This window comes from Microtus oregoni, unplaced genomic scaffold (genome assembly GCF_018167655.1).
Source record: "Microtus oregoni isolate MIOR12 unplaced genomic scaffold, Mior012 000004F_ref0000308, whole genome shotgun sequence".
In the NCBI taxonomy this organism is placed as follows: Eukaryota; Metazoa; Chordata; class Mammalia; order Rodentia; family Cricetidae; genus Microtus; species Microtus oregoni.
Genome location: NW_024543063.1, coordinates 45,550,378 through 45,566,323, shown reverse-complemented (window position 1 = coordinate 45,566,323; position 15,946 = coordinate 45,550,378). Strand labels below are relative to the sequence as shown.

The 15,946-nt window shown below is 46.6% G+C and overlaps 1 protein-coding gene across 2 annotated transcripts in view; it reads right to left on the bottom strand.

The window, feature by feature from the left end:
* The window catches only part of Znrf1 (zinc and ring finger 1), a 99,896-nt gene that overhangs the window by 3,228 nt on the left and 80,722 nt on the right, over positions 1-15,946 (bottom strand). For both annotated transcript variants that reach the window (XM_041649667.1, XM_041649666.1), the window contains exons 2-4: positions 13,575-13,670; positions 2,871-2,976; positions 720-811 (exon numbers count right to left, since the gene is read on the bottom strand). In XM_041649667.1, the coding sequence (XP_041505601.1) occupies positions 754-811; positions 2,871-2,976; positions 13,575-13,670 (260 nt within the window). In that variant the 3' untranslated portion in view covers positions 720-753. The remainder of the gene's footprint in view (positions 1-719; positions 812-2,870; positions 2,977-13,574; positions 13,671-15,946) is intronic.

The window sequence follows — 15,946 nt, the reverse complement described above, 5'->3', positions numbered from 1 at the left end:
AAAAGAAAACAGAACAAGGAGAGAAAGAGAAGAAAGGCAATCCCCCCCAAATCTTTGGATGTGAGATGAAGTAGAAATGGGCTCTTGGTTTTTCTGGGACTTATGCTCTGATTGCCAAGGGTGGGGGGAGAAAGAGAAAGAGAGCTGGGAAAGCACAGGTGGGGGCTGGAGAGGGGTCAGCAGGTGAACAGGTGCAGGGGAGGAGATGAGCAAGTGTGGGAGGAGCTGTCGTGCTGGCTGCTGCTGCTGTGACACTGTGCAGTGGACGGGAGGGCTGAGTGTGGCCGGAGCCCTCAGGTGGAAGAACAGCAGTGAAAAGATCTCAGACAAGCACTGGGCAGTGGACAGTGGACGTTCCACAGTCTCTGTTTAGGGGTTCTCCCATTTCTAAAGAAACAGAGCCTCGGGAGCCTGAGAGGTGAGCAAGGAGACAGCTGCAGAGCCCGACTGGGCTCCCTTGCTTCAGCCCATGCGCTCTGCAGGGGATCCTCTGCCTTTCCTCACGGAAAGGAGTGGAGTCTACCTTTGCACTGAGTTCTTCATGAGCGGGCTACGGTCCCTCTCTTGTGTTTCCCCAGGAAAATCAATCCCTCCACATCCTGGGAACTGCTCACTGCATTCTTCTTGGAGGGGTGTATATCAAGGCAGCCTGGCCCCTCTCCCCAGCGCCCAGAAACTTGACTCTGTAAGCCCAGAGCCCCCACCAAGTATGGGCTCACCTTTGAGAGGAGTCAGCAAGCCAGCCCAGCAGGGTCAGTCAGCAGGGTGCTCTGGACAAGATCTGTTGACTTCAAACCAGGAGTCTATGCAGCTGGAGCGGGTAAAGGGGAGACACGTCAGCTACTGACAACAGTGCTCCTGCAAAGGGGCTGTCAAGGGGCTGGACTCTCGGGAAGGGCTTTAGAATCTTTCCTGAAGGGACCCCAGGGAGAAATGATTATGTCCCCCCCTCCCCCCGCCCCCACCACCTCCCGGAAGCAGGGAAGGGAAGACTATCAGGAATGGTCTGAGGACACGGGCAGAGGGGAGCTTGAGAGATGGGTCAGTAGCTGAGAGTGCATGCTGCTCTGCTAGACAACCCAAGTTCGGATCACAGCATCCATGTCTTTTGGTTCACACTCGTCCCATAAATGCAGCCCCAGGGGATCTGATCCCTCTGGCCTTGGTAGGCCCCTGCACTCAGATGCACATACACATAGATGCACAGACAAATACACAATTTAAAGCTAACACACACGCTAACACACACACACACACACACACACACACACACACACACACGATCCTGGAGGTTGGGAAATGGCTCAGTGGGTAAGAGACCTTGTTGCTCTTTCAAAAGAGCCAGGTTTGGTTCCTAGCATTCACATAGTGGCTCACAAACATCTTTAACTCCAGTTAATAGGGATTCAATATTCTCTTCTGGTTTCAGTGGGCATCAGGCACATACATCATATAAATACATGCAAGCAAACTATCCATGTACATCAAATAATAAAATAAGCTGGGGGTGGTGGTGGTGCACAATTTTAATCCTAGCATCTAGGAGGCAAAAGCAGGCGATCTCTGTAAGTTCAAGGACAGTCTAGTGTACAGAGTAAGCTCCAGGATAGCTGAAGATACACAGTGAGACCCCGTCTCGATAAATCAAATAAATCTTTGGGGAAAAAAAGAATGCTCCTGGCTCAGCAAAATAGGTACAGGCTCTGGTCCATCTCATTTTGCAGAAAGGGCAAGAGTGGCCTTCTGAGGCCCAAAGTAAAAGTACAAGAAGCCCAGGACAGCAACAGTTAACCCTAAGAAGGTGAACGCAGGACTACATAGAGCAGCAGGTTAACTGGCTCAAAGGCGGGGCAGAAAGTGGGACCAGATGAGAGGCTGGCCAGTGATAAGTGAGGGCACCTCTCTCAGGAGCTTGGCTACAACAGCAGGAAGGGAAGCTAGATCCTTGGGCTCTCTGACATCGCTAAGTGAGCCTGGGAAGGGGTGTAAGTAAGGCCTCACCTTCCAGTGTTTATAGAGGGCTGTCTGCATCAAAGAAGAAACAAGTGCTCCAAGACACTGTCCTGATTTGTAAACCCACATTTCAGCATTTTGAAAGAGAGTAACCAAACAGGTAATTTGCTTAGGGCCAAGGGTTTTCTTTCCTGGCTCTGGTTAGTGCCTCTCTGTATGCTGCAGGGGCTGTGGTGGAAACTGCATCAGGAACCACAGTTCTCTCACAGGCCAATCACACACCAGGCACAGCTGTGAAACTGAAGACCAGTAGTCCTGAGCTGGGCTGAGAAAAGCCCCAGTGCCAGTGTGGGCTGGAGGAGCAGAGAGCAGGTGGTGGCCACAGGAACACAGGGTGTGCTCCTGTCCTGGGCAAGGAGGGGTCTCTTTTCCAGTTAGGGAAAAACCAGCAACAAAGGCAGCCGCTGAAGGCAGAGGACAAACTCTGGCCTGGCTAACTACAGCAGAGCTCAGGACTTACAGGTAGTGCCTTTTCCTGCCTCTTGGCCCTTGCAGGAGGAGGGTGCCGCACAGGCCAGCAAGGACAGCTGCTCTACCCTTGCTACCTCTCTCTGCAGGGCAGGGTTCAGAGGGAAGGGAGCCAAGCTCCAGGTGGGATCCTATATACCTCCAAGCCAGGTCTGCCCACAGCTCCTACCATCTGAACTGCTGAAGCAGAGCTGAGCCCTGAGCAATTCACCTCTGCCCTGCCCTAGCAATGACTGAGCCTTCCGTCACTACAGCAGATGCCTGACCCCTTTCAGAGAGCAAAGGGTATACAGATCATCCCATAATCAGAGAGGACTGGATGGCTGGTGAAGGCCATCTACCCCTTGGATGTGGGATTTGTCAGAGTTGTTCTCGCCAGGCCCTTGTACCTTTTGTGATAGATGCACAGGCAAGGCAGCCTGGCTATCGTGTCCCCCTGAAGCAGCTCCTCCAGGCAGATCACACACTCACCCGCATCTTTAGTCAGCACGTCATCTGCAAGATAGACAGACAGGAAGACCAACAGGGTTAGTCACCAGCAGGTGGGTGGCACAGATCAAACACAGGTCCAGGAACTACTTGCATGAATTAAACCACTATGCTTCCTGTGCAGGGGACACAGCAATGGGAGAAATTTGTAGTAACTGTAAGAGCCTTTTGACCAGAAATCCAGGCAGTAGGAGTAGGGAAGAAAAGCACTTACTCAGATTGTTCAAGGACAGCTTTGGAGAAGTCATGGTGGTGTGAGCCAAAGGCATGGTCTGGGGTAGGAGGGATTAGATTTCAGGCAAAGGAAACAGTGTCAGACACCTGGGAACTTCAGGGAAGTCTGCTAAGACAGGTTACAAAGAGATTCAGGGAGTCACAGGCAGGGGTGAAACCAAGTCCCAAAGGCAGATTTGTGCTGTGCTGTGGAACCTCAGTCTCCTTTGCTTAGCCAAGAGGCAGCAGAGGTGGAGACGGGGATCGCACTCTGGAGCCAACTCTGAGCACACAGCAACAGCACGTGTTAACAATGGTAGGGCAATAGCATGCACATGTCTGTAAGAGACGCCACAGGAAAGGCAAGGTTAGAGAGACAAATCAAGGTGTTTACTGAGTTATCTCCACAGGGACATACCAATGGAGACTCTTAGAAGTTCACTTTAGTCTAGATATGGAGTTCAGAATAGATGTGGGGCAAAATATACAGAGAAGAGACTAAAGAGACTGTCCAAGGAGAAAGTTTAATAAACCCATAGTAAGGTCTGGTAATGAAGAAGTGACGTGGAATCACCCGGAAATCCCCCAAACCACAACAGGCTATGGCTGTTAAGGAAGACGAGCTGAGATCACTTCCCACGACACAGTCCCACCAGTCCCAAACTGAAGTCATGATACATAATGAGATTCTGTGTCTACGTTTTCCTTTGAGTTGCAGGATCTTTTTTTTTTTAAAGATTTATTTATTTATTATATATACAACATTCCTTCCATGTATGCCTGCAGGCCAGAAGAGGGCACCAGATCTCATTAATAGATGGCTGTGAGCCACCATGTGGTTGCTGGGAATTGAACTCAGGACCTCTGGAAGAGCAGTCAGTGTTCTTAACCTCTGAGCCATCTCTTCAGCCCCGAGTTGCAGGATCTTACAAGCTAAGCAAGGCACAGTGTTATGCTTATCTTGTGAAGGAGGAAGCCCAGAGAACATGTCTTGATATTGTCCAGGAACTCAAGAATGGTGCAGGATTGGGGTCCTTTGTTCTGGTGACCTTTCTTTCCACTGCTGTTTGTATCTTGATTATTTTGGTGGAAAAAAAAACTATTAAGGACCATAAAATATTAATTATTTGGCTGGGCAGTGGTGGTGCACGCCTCTTAATCCCAGAATTTGGGAGGCAAAGACAGGGAGATCTCTGTGTTGGTGGTCAGCCTGGTCTACAGAGTGAATTTGAGGACAGCCAGGGCTACACAGAGAAACCTTGTTTCAAGGGGGAGGGGGAACCATTATTCATAGGTTCAAAGTCCCCTACTTAGAGTCCCGGGGAAAAGAAATAAATAGTTAAAATTTGATATTGACATTCCTATCCATCGGAGTTGTGAGAGAAGTTACTTGGTTTCCTGGCCACTTATGGTCATAACTTTCTCTTTTAACATTTAGCTAAGCCAGGTACAACAGGAAGAACAATATAAACTTAGAAAGGAGATGGACAATGGTCTGTCACTACACTGTCACCTCATACTTCAAAATTGGGAAGTAAAAGAAAACCCTAAAGTGGCTAATCCCATCCACTCAAAGCACGAGGTACCATATGTAACTTAGTGCAGATAAAGAAAAATCTGGAAGGGGCTGGAGAGATGGCTCAGTGGTTAAGAGCATTGCCTGCTCTTCCAAAGGTCCTGAGTTCAATTCCCGGCAACCACATGGTGGCTCACAACCATCTGTAATGAGGTCTGGTTCCCTCTTCTGGCCTGCAGACATACACACAGACAGACGATTGTATACATAATAAATAAATAAATAAATATTTAAAAAAAAAAAAAGAAAAATCTGGAAAAATAAAGTGACAGCAAAGTAGGATTCCAAGTACATTAATATTCTTTTATATTGCTTTGAATGCTTGAACACATATTACTTTTATACTTAAAATCCTCAACAAAGAAGTACACTGAAGCTGGGTGTGGTGATGGAGACTTTAATCTTAGCAGTTGGGAGTCGGAGGCAGGTGGATCTCCAAATTCAAGGTTAGCCTAGTCTATGGAGTGAGTTCCAGGACAGCTAGGGCTACACAGTGAAACCCTATCTCAAACAACAAATAGAAAGAAAGAAAGAAAGAAAGAAAGAAAGAAAGAAAGAAAAGGAGGACAGGCGGATAGAAAGAAGGGCGCTGTTGTGGTAGTTTGAATAGGAATGGCCCTCACGGGTGCATATATTTGGTCATTAGGGAGTGGCGTACCCTGACAGAGATTAGGAGTTATGGCCCTGTTGAAGGAAATGTGCCATTAGGGGTAGGCTTTGGGGTTTCAAACGCTGGTCAGGCCCACTGTCTCTTGCTCCTGCTGACCCAGATGTAGAACTCTCAGCTACTCTCCAGCACCATGTCCGCCTGTGTGCTGCCATGCTTCCTGCCACGATGACGATGGGCTAACTCCTCAACTGTCAGTCAGTCCCAATTAAATGTTTTACTTTTTAAGAGTTGTTGTGGTCACGGTGTCGCTTCACAGCAATGGAACACTGACAGAAAACAACTGAATTCACGTTTTATTGAGAAAGTATTCAAAGGGTAAGACGCACTGTGAGTAGACAAAGAAGATATAATAAAATGCAGGGCCCAGGCAACACGTGTGTACTGCAAAGCCTTTCAACTTTGATATACCTGATGCTTTCATGGTAACATACTGGAGAACAAAATCCTCAACAGAGATGGGAGGAAAACTCGCTTAGTCTAGAGACGGTGGAGTCACCCTTTCTTCCCCATTCTCTGGCACATCTCACCCCTGATGTGAGCTTTCAGGCTATAGACCTTCATACTTTTCTTCCCAGTTTTCCTTCGGAATCCCCTACCAATGGGTAACTCAGCAATGAACCCAAGAAGCAAGTTAGACTCCTATGTCCAATATGTGCTCACTGTTCCATCTGCACTGGCTCTGAGGGTCCGTGTGGCCCCCAGGGTGCTAGTCTGGGGTTGGGAGCAGATATGGAGATCTGGCTCAGAGGCTTTCTTCCTCAACAGGACTGATCTGACTTTTCTTTCTTCAAAATGTACATCAAGCTAGAGCAGAGAGCAAGGGTGATTCATTGAGTATCCACATGTAGGACCTTGAGCACGGTCAGTAAAGGACTGGCAGGCTCAGACTTGAACACCTGTCGATTAATGCAGACTTTTCATGTCCTCTTCACAAAGCAATTCTATGTGCACCTTGCCAGCCAGCCTGAGTGTCTCAGCACAGTATGAAGAAAGACCCTGTAGCTACCCTGTCAAGCTGACACACAGCAGAGAGCAGGAGACTCTGAGATTGAGGCTGTGAAAGGCCACCTGGAGGTTCTAGGGCAGCCCGAAGAAAAATAGAGGCTTGGAATCTAGAGCATAAAGGTGCCTGCCACAAGCCTGAAGACTTGAGTTTGCTCTCCAGACCCAGATGGTGAAAGGAGAGAACCAACTGCTGTCAAGCTGTTCTTTGACCTACACACACACACACACACACACACACACACACACACACAAAAAAAAAAAAAAAAAAAAGAGGCTTAGGATCTGATAGTGTGGGGGATCCAGCAGGTATGGGCCTAGCCCAGAACCCAGGAAGCAGAGAGCAGGAAGAGCACACATCCTCAAGAGGTTTCCTTAAAAACTTCCTGTTTCAATCATTGGGGTTCTGAGAATAAGCAGTTGCAGATGTGTCTGAGGTTGGAAAGGGCATTAGAAACAGGTGAAGCAGAGGCGTGGCTATCAAGCATTTCTGTGAGACTGCCATACTCATCTGACAGGGACTCTGGGGTACAAAGCCAAGGACCCTGGACCTGGTACACATGGTGATAACGGTGCAGATGGATTCAAGTGCTGCTAGACACGCCCTGGAGGAGGGAGCTCAGCAAAAGCTGGGCAATGAAAAGACAGGAACAAAGAGAAGCTTTACCTTTGGGTTCTGTTCTTTTCTTGGTGCCTCTGGAGCTGCTCCCAACTGTCTTGATGCCATGAGCAAAGTCAACCAATGTCACTGCCCAAGGGGGAAGTGGCTTGCTTGGGGTAGTACCAGACAGACAGTACTGGTGCCAGGGCCTCCGACCACACAAGGGAACCAACTTAGAGCAGCCAAACAGGAGATGTAAAGCCTATGATGGGTAGAGATGGATGAAATGGCACCCCTCTGTTCTCTAAGATCAGGTACGGCACCCTAGACACCTGTCATCTGTCAAAGAAAAGCCAAGGAGGAAGAGGAGGAGGAAAAGGGCTCTTGTTTTGATCCAGGCAGAGGAACATCTACATAGCTACCTGCTAGGTGGCCATGACTCTCAAGCCCGAGTTCTTGCTACCCTACCCGTCTCCTTTAAAGGTCCAGGCCACAGCCCAGGCAGTGGTGGCGCACACCTTTAATCCCAGCACTGGGAGGCGTTGACAGGTGGATGTCTGAGAGTTCGAGGCCAGTCTGGTCTACAAGAGCTAGTTCCAGGACAGGCTCCAAAGCTACAGAGAAACCCTGTCTCAAAAAACCAAATAAAAAAATAAATTAAATAAAATAAAGGTCCAGGCCACACAAGCAACTTCCCTTGTGGCTTAAAAAACACTACCTATCTCACAGGGAGCTAAAGTTTTCCATTTCTGTGAGGTGTATGGGGGTCCCCAGGTGTTCACAATGGATAGGGCAGGACTTAGCTGACCCATGGGGTATTCTGGCAAGGCACTAACCAAGGGGCCCCAGAACTCTTGGTGGCATGGGGCTTGGGACAGAAGGCTGAGGTGCAGCTCAGAAGTGGCTAAGAGCAAGGGCGTGCATCTATAGTTCCCCCTGTGGCATGCCAGTCAGGAGGATGGAAGCCAAAGGGAAAACTCCTAGTAGAAGGTGTAGCTTAGGCACAGATGAGTATCTGGTCTTACAGCAACTCTGGCAAGTACAGAGCTGCCGCTGGCCCAGTGTGTTGGCAGACAGGACACGGTATCTCAGACTCCTTTCCTAGTAATGCTGGAGTGTCCTACTCTCCAGACAGAGATCTTAAGCAGAGTGTCTTGTAACAGCAGAAGTGCCCTGTCCCAATGCCCTTGGATTTTATGAGGTGCAATCTAATGTTTTGACAAATTTGGCTGCAATGAGCATACCCAGAGGGATAAAGCCAACTAAATAAAGGCCTGAGATGTTTCATAGTCACAAAGCAGTTTCCAGTTCTCCATAAACTCTTAGAGCTTCTGTGGGCTAGGGAGATGACTCGGTTGGTAAAGTACCCACTACTCAGGCACAATATATGTTCATTTCCCCAGCACCTATCTAAAAACCCAGTAAGCTGGCATGTGTCTCTAATTTTAGCATCAAAAAGGCAGAGACAGGAGGATCCCTAGAGTTCACTAGCTGGTCAGCCTAGCCAAATCCATGAGCTCCAGGTTCAGTGAGAGACCCCATCTCAAAGAATAGGAAGAGAGGACTGGAGAGAGGGCTCAGCAGTTAAATGCACTTGCTGCTCTTGCAGAAGACGTGGGTTCAGTTCCCAGCACCCACCTAGAGGTTCACAACACCTGTAACTTGAGTTCCAGGGGCTATGATACCTTATTCTGGCCTCTAAAGGCACCTAGGCATGTATGGTGTACATACACTCATGCAGGTAAAACATTCATACACATAAAATTTAAAAAGTAAATCTAAAAGAAATTAAAAGTGAGGAAGCCATCTGATGTTAACCTCTGGCCTTTACATGCACCCACATGTCTCACTTCCTCTAAGAAAGTATGCTGGGTGAGCAAGACGGCATGGTGGGTAACTTGTTGCAGAGCCTGACAACATGAATCCAAGCCCTGGAATCCACAGAGTCCCCGCTATGTTGTCTTCTGGCCTCCACTTGAGTGTAACAGTATAATCCCACATGTGGGTGTGGACACACGGGACACAGAATAAATAGAAAGGAAAAGAGAAAGGCTGAAAGGAAGTGAGCTCACACAAAAGCATTTTCAGAGCTCTGAAGATAGGGTAATGCCTCTTGGTAAGAAGCCAGGCATAACAGAAATCTTTAATAAAAAAAAAAAAAGCCAGGCATGGGCCTGCACTATGGGAGTCTACTGAAGCAGCATACTGGTCGCCATGACCTTGACACTGTAGCAAAACACCTGCCTCACCAGAATATCCCTTCTTCTGTCTTCCTTTGCTCTTCCTTCCTTTCCTTTTCCTCCTTCTTTCATTTTCTTTCTAATCCATGTTTGTATGGTTTGTCAAGACGGTTTCTCTGTGAAGCCCTGGCTGTTCTGGAACTCACTCTATAGATCAGGCTGACTTCAAACTTAAGGATCCGCCTGCCTCTGCCTCCTGAGTGCTGGGATTAAAGGTGTGAGCCTCCACCACAATGCTCTTCTGCTAAGGAAAAGTCATACCTCCAACTCAGGAGCTTCTGTATTGCTATCTGGGCAGTATGACGGCCAGAGAGTTTAGGAAAGGAAAGATCTAGGTATTGAAGGCAATCAAGTTTACCTAGAGGCTCCTCACCGCCTTTTTCTCTTCTCTGTAACTCCCTCAGTTTCTAGCAGTCCTAAATTCCAGGGCTGCCACAGGAAAGCCCGGAAGTAAGAACACTAATGGCTGCTTGCTTGCGGTTTGGCTCCCTTGTTCCCCCAGCAGGGACTCCCTGGCTGAGTCCTTGCCCTAGCAGCACTAGGTGCCAGTTTTCTTTTTCTCTGAGCACTGGTTGGACCAGTAAAACTGGTCTTGCTTTCCCTAAATTTTAAAAAAATAATCTGGCAGGCAACTACTGGAGGCCTTCCAACCCTCTACTTGGGCCAAACCTCATAATAAGAAAAATACTACTTTCTATCTGCTTCATTTAAGAGGCTCTACTTTTTTTTTTTTTTTGGTGGTTAACTAAATTTCATCTTCCATAACTATCATAAATTTTATAGAAATTTCCTCAATTGTGCCTGCAACAGTGGAAGGTGTGAGTGAATGTGTATGCATTTTTGGTCTCCAGGGCAGTGACCAGGAGGCTCTAGGGCTTGCTTTCCAGTTCACGGTGCTTACTCTCCCCATATTCCCACTCTCCTCCTACTTCTGGAAATGAAACACAGAGCCTCACACACCACAGGCATGCACTCTACCCCTGAACCGCATTCTCAGCCCTCTAGTTACTTACATTTAAAAAAAAAAAAGATTTATTTTATTATTTTGTGTGTTTTATGAGCATGTATGTCTATGCACCACATGTGTGTCTGGTGTCCAAGGAGGTAGTGAACCTCCATGTGAGTGCTAAGAAGCAAGCCCGGTCCTTTGCCAACAACAAGTGCTCTTAACCACTAACCAGGCTCTGCAGATGAGAAAACAGAACTTCACCACCACCCAAGAAAGCTTCACATTGCCCCTTTCCAGAGAGAGCACGAGCTCATGGCTTACAGCCACAGATTCCCTCCTTACTTTCTCTTTTAGAACTTGTATCCTAAAGATTTATTCAAGTGTATAGGTGTTTTACCTGTATGTACGTCTATGTACGTACCACAGGTGTTCCTGGTGCTTGTGGGAATGAGAAGCCATTAGATCCTCTGGAGCTGGAGTTACAGATGTCTATGACCTGGCACATGAGTCCTGAAAACTGAAGTCAGGTCCCCAGGAAAAGCAGCCAAGCTCCTAACTAAGGAGCTAAGCCATCTTTTCAGAAACACTTTTTTTTTTTTTTTTTTTTTTGTTAAAGTAGATAAGTAGATTGGGGTGATGAGAAACTAGGTAGAATATGTTACCAGTAAAATCAAAGTAAGCCCAGAGTTCTTGCCTTCGAAGCTTTGGCCTAAGGACCCAAAAGTTCATGTTTTGTCTGAATTCAAAACATTTAGGGGCTGGAGAGATGGCTCAGTGGTTAAGAGCATTGCCTGCTCTTCCAAAGGTCCTGAGTTCAATTCCCAGCAACCACATGGTGGCTCACAACCATCTGTAATGAGGTCTGGTGCCCTCTTCTGGCCTGCAGGCATACACACAGATAGAATACTGTATACATAATAAATAAATAAATATTAAAAAAAAACATTTATTAGGGGTTCTAGTCATACACAAATCCAGGTAGCAAACACTGCCCCCCAAGCGCCCCACTGTTTCTCTGTGCATCCTTGACTGTCCTGGAACCCAGAGATCCGCCTGCATCTGCCTCCAGAGTGCTGGGATTAAAGGCGAGAGGCACCACACCCAGCCCCAAACACTGTTCTCTTACATGAACAAAATGAAGACTGAGGGCTGGAGAGATGGCTCAGTGGTTAAGAGCACTGGCTGCTCTTCCAAAGGTCCTGAGTTCAACTCCCAGCAACCACATGGTGGCTCACAACCATCCAAGATGAGATCTAATGCCCTCTTCCAGCCTGCAGGCATATACAACACTGTATACATAATAAATAAATATTTTAAAAAAATTGAAGACTGAAATGAACAAAAATGAAGACTGAACATGACATGCTCACGCTGCCACAGCCTCCTTTCTCCATCCGTCCTGTGCACAGGATAAACTCTACTCATAGGGCTGGAGTGTCTGGCCTCCCTATCTCTGGCGGGAAAAGACAACCCTGAACTGCCTGTATCTTACAGACGGGGGAGGAGGCTTCTAATGTAAAGGATAAAGGAAAACCAAGGATCAGAGGGAGAACCACAGTGGCGCTGTCTCAGATGGCCAGTCTTCCGTTCCTCTAAGGCAATGGTTTTCAACACATGGGCCCAAAGACCCTTTCACATAGCAGATATCTTACATATCAGACATTTACATTATGATTCTTAACAGTATCAAAATTACAGTTATAAGGTAGAAACGAAAATAATTTAACTGTGTGGGGGCGGTCACCACAACACGAGAAATGATATTAAAACAATGGCAACACTAGGAAGGTTGAGAACCACTGCTCTAAGGGGCTTTCCCGGTTGCTGGTGAGGACAGACCAGTCACTCAGTGATGGTACAGGAAGACCTGGGTACTCTGGGAAATAAGCTGGAGACCACATGAGCATGTGAGGTGACTTTGTTTTACGTTATCCTGACGGCACTTTGTCTGCCACAGACTTTATTACAAAGTTCTCCTCAATGACTCTAAAAGCCAAGTTCCCTCAGGCCAACACCCTTGTGAAGATTCTTTGTCCTATGACAGCAAAGGCAGTGTCTACAGAGAGCTCTCATTTTTTTGTCACAGGACAAAATAGTCATCATAAGGTCTCAACACATGTAGGACAGAGTGAACACAGTACTTGAGGACATGACTACAGCATGCTATGAGATGTGGGGAAAAGCCCTCTCCCTCCATGGTCCCAGGCGGAGATGGGTAACGGGACAAAGCTGAGCATGAGCAGGGGAAGGCTAAAGAAACAGAACAGGAACAGGGCTGTCACAGAGAAAAGGAAAGGCTGTCTGGGAAGAAAGACAGGGCCACAGCCTGCCTTGGAGCTGACCTTCAGGAATATCCAGGTCTTCAGGCTGCATGTACCAAGACATACAACATGCCATCCTTTGGCCAGCAAGTTCTTTTTTTTTTTTTTTTTTTTTTTTGGTTTTTTTGAGACAGGGTTTCTCTGTGGCTTTGGAGCCTGTCCTGGAACTAGCTCTTGTAGACCAGGCTGGTCTCGAACTCACAGAGATCCGCCTGCCTCTGCCTCCCGAGTGCTGGGATTAAAGGCGTGCGCCACCACCGCCCGGCTGGCCAGCAAGTTCTTATAAGAACAAAATCTTGTTGGAAAAATCTAAAACTGACAAACTATAATGGGGTGTGTGTGTGATAAAATAGAACCCAGGGCCTTGTGCATGCCTGGCAACCATTCTACCACTGAGCTATAGCTCTAGTCCTTGAGATTTTTGAGGAGAAACACAATCCTCAAAAAATGCTGAGAGCATTCTATAGTGGTATATTATTTGTGTTTTAATAAATAGAGCTTACTTGAAGATCAGAGTGTAAAGCAGCCACACTAGCCTAGCAGTGGTGGCACACACCTTCAAATCCAGCAGCCGCACTAGATAGCCACAGAAACTGGGCAGTGGTGGTGCACGCCTTTAATCCCAGCACTAGAGAAGAATATGAAATGGGAGGAACCAGCTCTTACACTCAGTCTCATTCTGAAGATTCACGGAGGCAGGGTCGCCCATTTCAGTGTGAGGTAGAGGTAAGAGCCAGTGGCTGGCCGCTCTGCTTTTCTGTTCTTTAGCTTGAACCCCAATATCTGTCTCTGGGTTTTTATTATTCATGCTACATCTGCTTTCTCACCACTACATCCCTGAGGGACCTGGCTTCCTGGGCCACTCCTCAGCACCCCAACTTACAACCAAGGCTCCTGAAACAGCAGGTTCCCCACTACCACACAGATATCCAGGCTGAAAGAAAACTATAAAGTCCCCTCACCTGGAGGCTATGCCCCCTACTATTCAACTTATCTTGACATCAGGAAGCAGACTAGATAGACAACCCTTACCATTGTAGGAGAGGCGAGGCTTGCTCAGACACATTATAAAGTGCATTTCCATCTCATCAGAAGCCACAGACTTGGAGCAAATGGGGCACTTGAAACCTGAAAGAGAGGGAAAACAGCATGAAGTATCTTCTCCAAATCCAGATATCCATAGTCCGTGTGGACATGCTCAACCACAGCAACTGTGTGGGGTCAGTGCTCTGGACAGAGCCAAAACCAATTTTTCCTTCACTAATTCCTGAGATTTTTTTTTTCCCTTTTTAAAATTTTATTGATATTTATTGAACTCTACATTTTTCTCTGCTCCCTCCCTGCCTCTCCCCTTCCCCCATTCAAGCTTCCCCCAAGGTTCCCAATTTACTCAGGAGATCTTGTCTTTTTCTACTTTCTACTTCCCGTGTAGATTAGATCTATGTGAGTCTCTCTTAGTGTCTTCATTGTTGTCTAAGTTCTCTGGGATTGTGGTTTGTAGGCTGGCTTTCTTTGCTGTATGTTTAAAAACCACACTAGCCTGGCAGTGGTGGCACACAGCTTTAATCCCAGCAGCCACACTAGATAGCCACAGAAACTGGGCAGTGGTGGTGCACGCCTTTAATTAGGAAGGTTGTTTCCTAATTTTCTGAGAAATCGCCACACTGACATCCAAAGGGGCTGTACCAGCTTGCATTCCCACCAGCAATGCAGAAGTATTCCCTTTTCCCCACAACCTCCCCAGCATAAGTTGTCATCAGTGTTTTTGATCTTGGCTATTCTTTCAGTTGTAAAATGGAATCTCAGAGTTGTTTTGGTTTGCATTTCTCTGATGACTAAGGTTGTTGAACATTTCCTTAAGTGTCTTTCAGCCATTTTAGATTCCTCTGTTGAGAGTTCTCTGTTTAGGTCTGTACTCCATTTTTTTATTGGATTACGTGATCTTTTGGTGTCCAATTTCTTGAGTTCTTTGTATATTTTGGAGATCAGACCTCTGTCTGATGTGGGGTTAGTGATGATCTTTTCCCATTCTGTAGGCTGTTGTTTTGTCTTGTTGACCATGTCCTTTGCTTTACAGAAGCTTTTCGGTTTCAGGAGGTCTCATTTATTAATTGTTTCTCTCAGTGTCTGTGCTGCTGGGGTTCTATTTAGGAAGTGGTTTCTTACTTTCTCTTATATAAGGTTTAGTGTGGCTGGCTTTATGCTGAGAGGCCTTTGATCCATTTGGACTTGAGTTTTGTGCATGGTGATAGATATGGGTCTATTTTCATTCTTCTACAGATTGATATCCAGTTATGTCAGCACCAGTTGTTAAATATGCTTTTTTTTTTGCATTTGATATTTTTTGCTTCTTTATCAAAGATCGGGTACTTGAAGATGTGTGGATTGATATCTGGGTCTTCTATTCGGTTCCATTGGTCCTCCTGTCTGTTCTTATGCCAATACTAGGCTGTTTTCAGTACTGTAGCTCTGTAGTAGAGTTTGAAGTCAGGGATTGTGATGCTCTCCAGACGTTCTTTTATTGTACAGGATTGTTTTGGCTATCCTGGGTTTTTTGCTTTTCCATATGAAGTTGAGTACCGTTCTTTCGAGGTCTTTGAAGAATTTTGCTAGGATTTTGATGGATATTGTGTTCAATCTGTAGTCCCTGAGATTTTTCCTTTCCCCATAGCCTTCAACTTTCACTAGGGTTCTTTTTCTACCACACAGCATTTAGCAGAGCTTCCTGACTTGAGTTTGATATTCTTTTAGACGTTTTCCAATGAGGCCTAGCAGACAAGGTCAGGGAAGCAACCAGCGAACGCAGCTGAATAATTCTTAAATAAGAGAGCTTCCCATCCTGCCATTGTCACTGCTGTCGCCTGTACCTCCATTCCTCCGGTCACCTGCTTTTGGGGAGCACCTTCACCCCTCACTAAAGAGTCCTTGGCCTCCCTTGAAACGAAGGCAGCTATGTCCTTTACCAATATGTGAGCAGGTGGGGGAAGGGGGTGCAGCTCTTCAACATGGTCCTAAACACTACTAAATAAAGCAGCTGCTCTCAATGCAGATGAACACAGGGCACTGTAATCTGCTATTTCATTCTTAGGCAATCTGGACTGTTATACACCAAAGGGTTTCCTCAGCACTCTAAAAGTACTGGTAAATTCTGGCTGAGAATCTTCTCAGTGGGCTGGAGGAATGGCCCATCCATTAAAAGCTAGGTTCACAACTAAAAATATAAGAGAATCTTCTGAGATAAACGACAATTAAGCAAAGCTAACTCCCCCTCCCACATCCACAGTTTATTCTCCGCCCCTAGCATGTTAATGCACTGATGAATATGCCCAGTAGTAAGACAGATGAACTGTTATTATATCAGTATTTTCTATTTTATATTATTGAACAATTTCAAAGAGATCAAT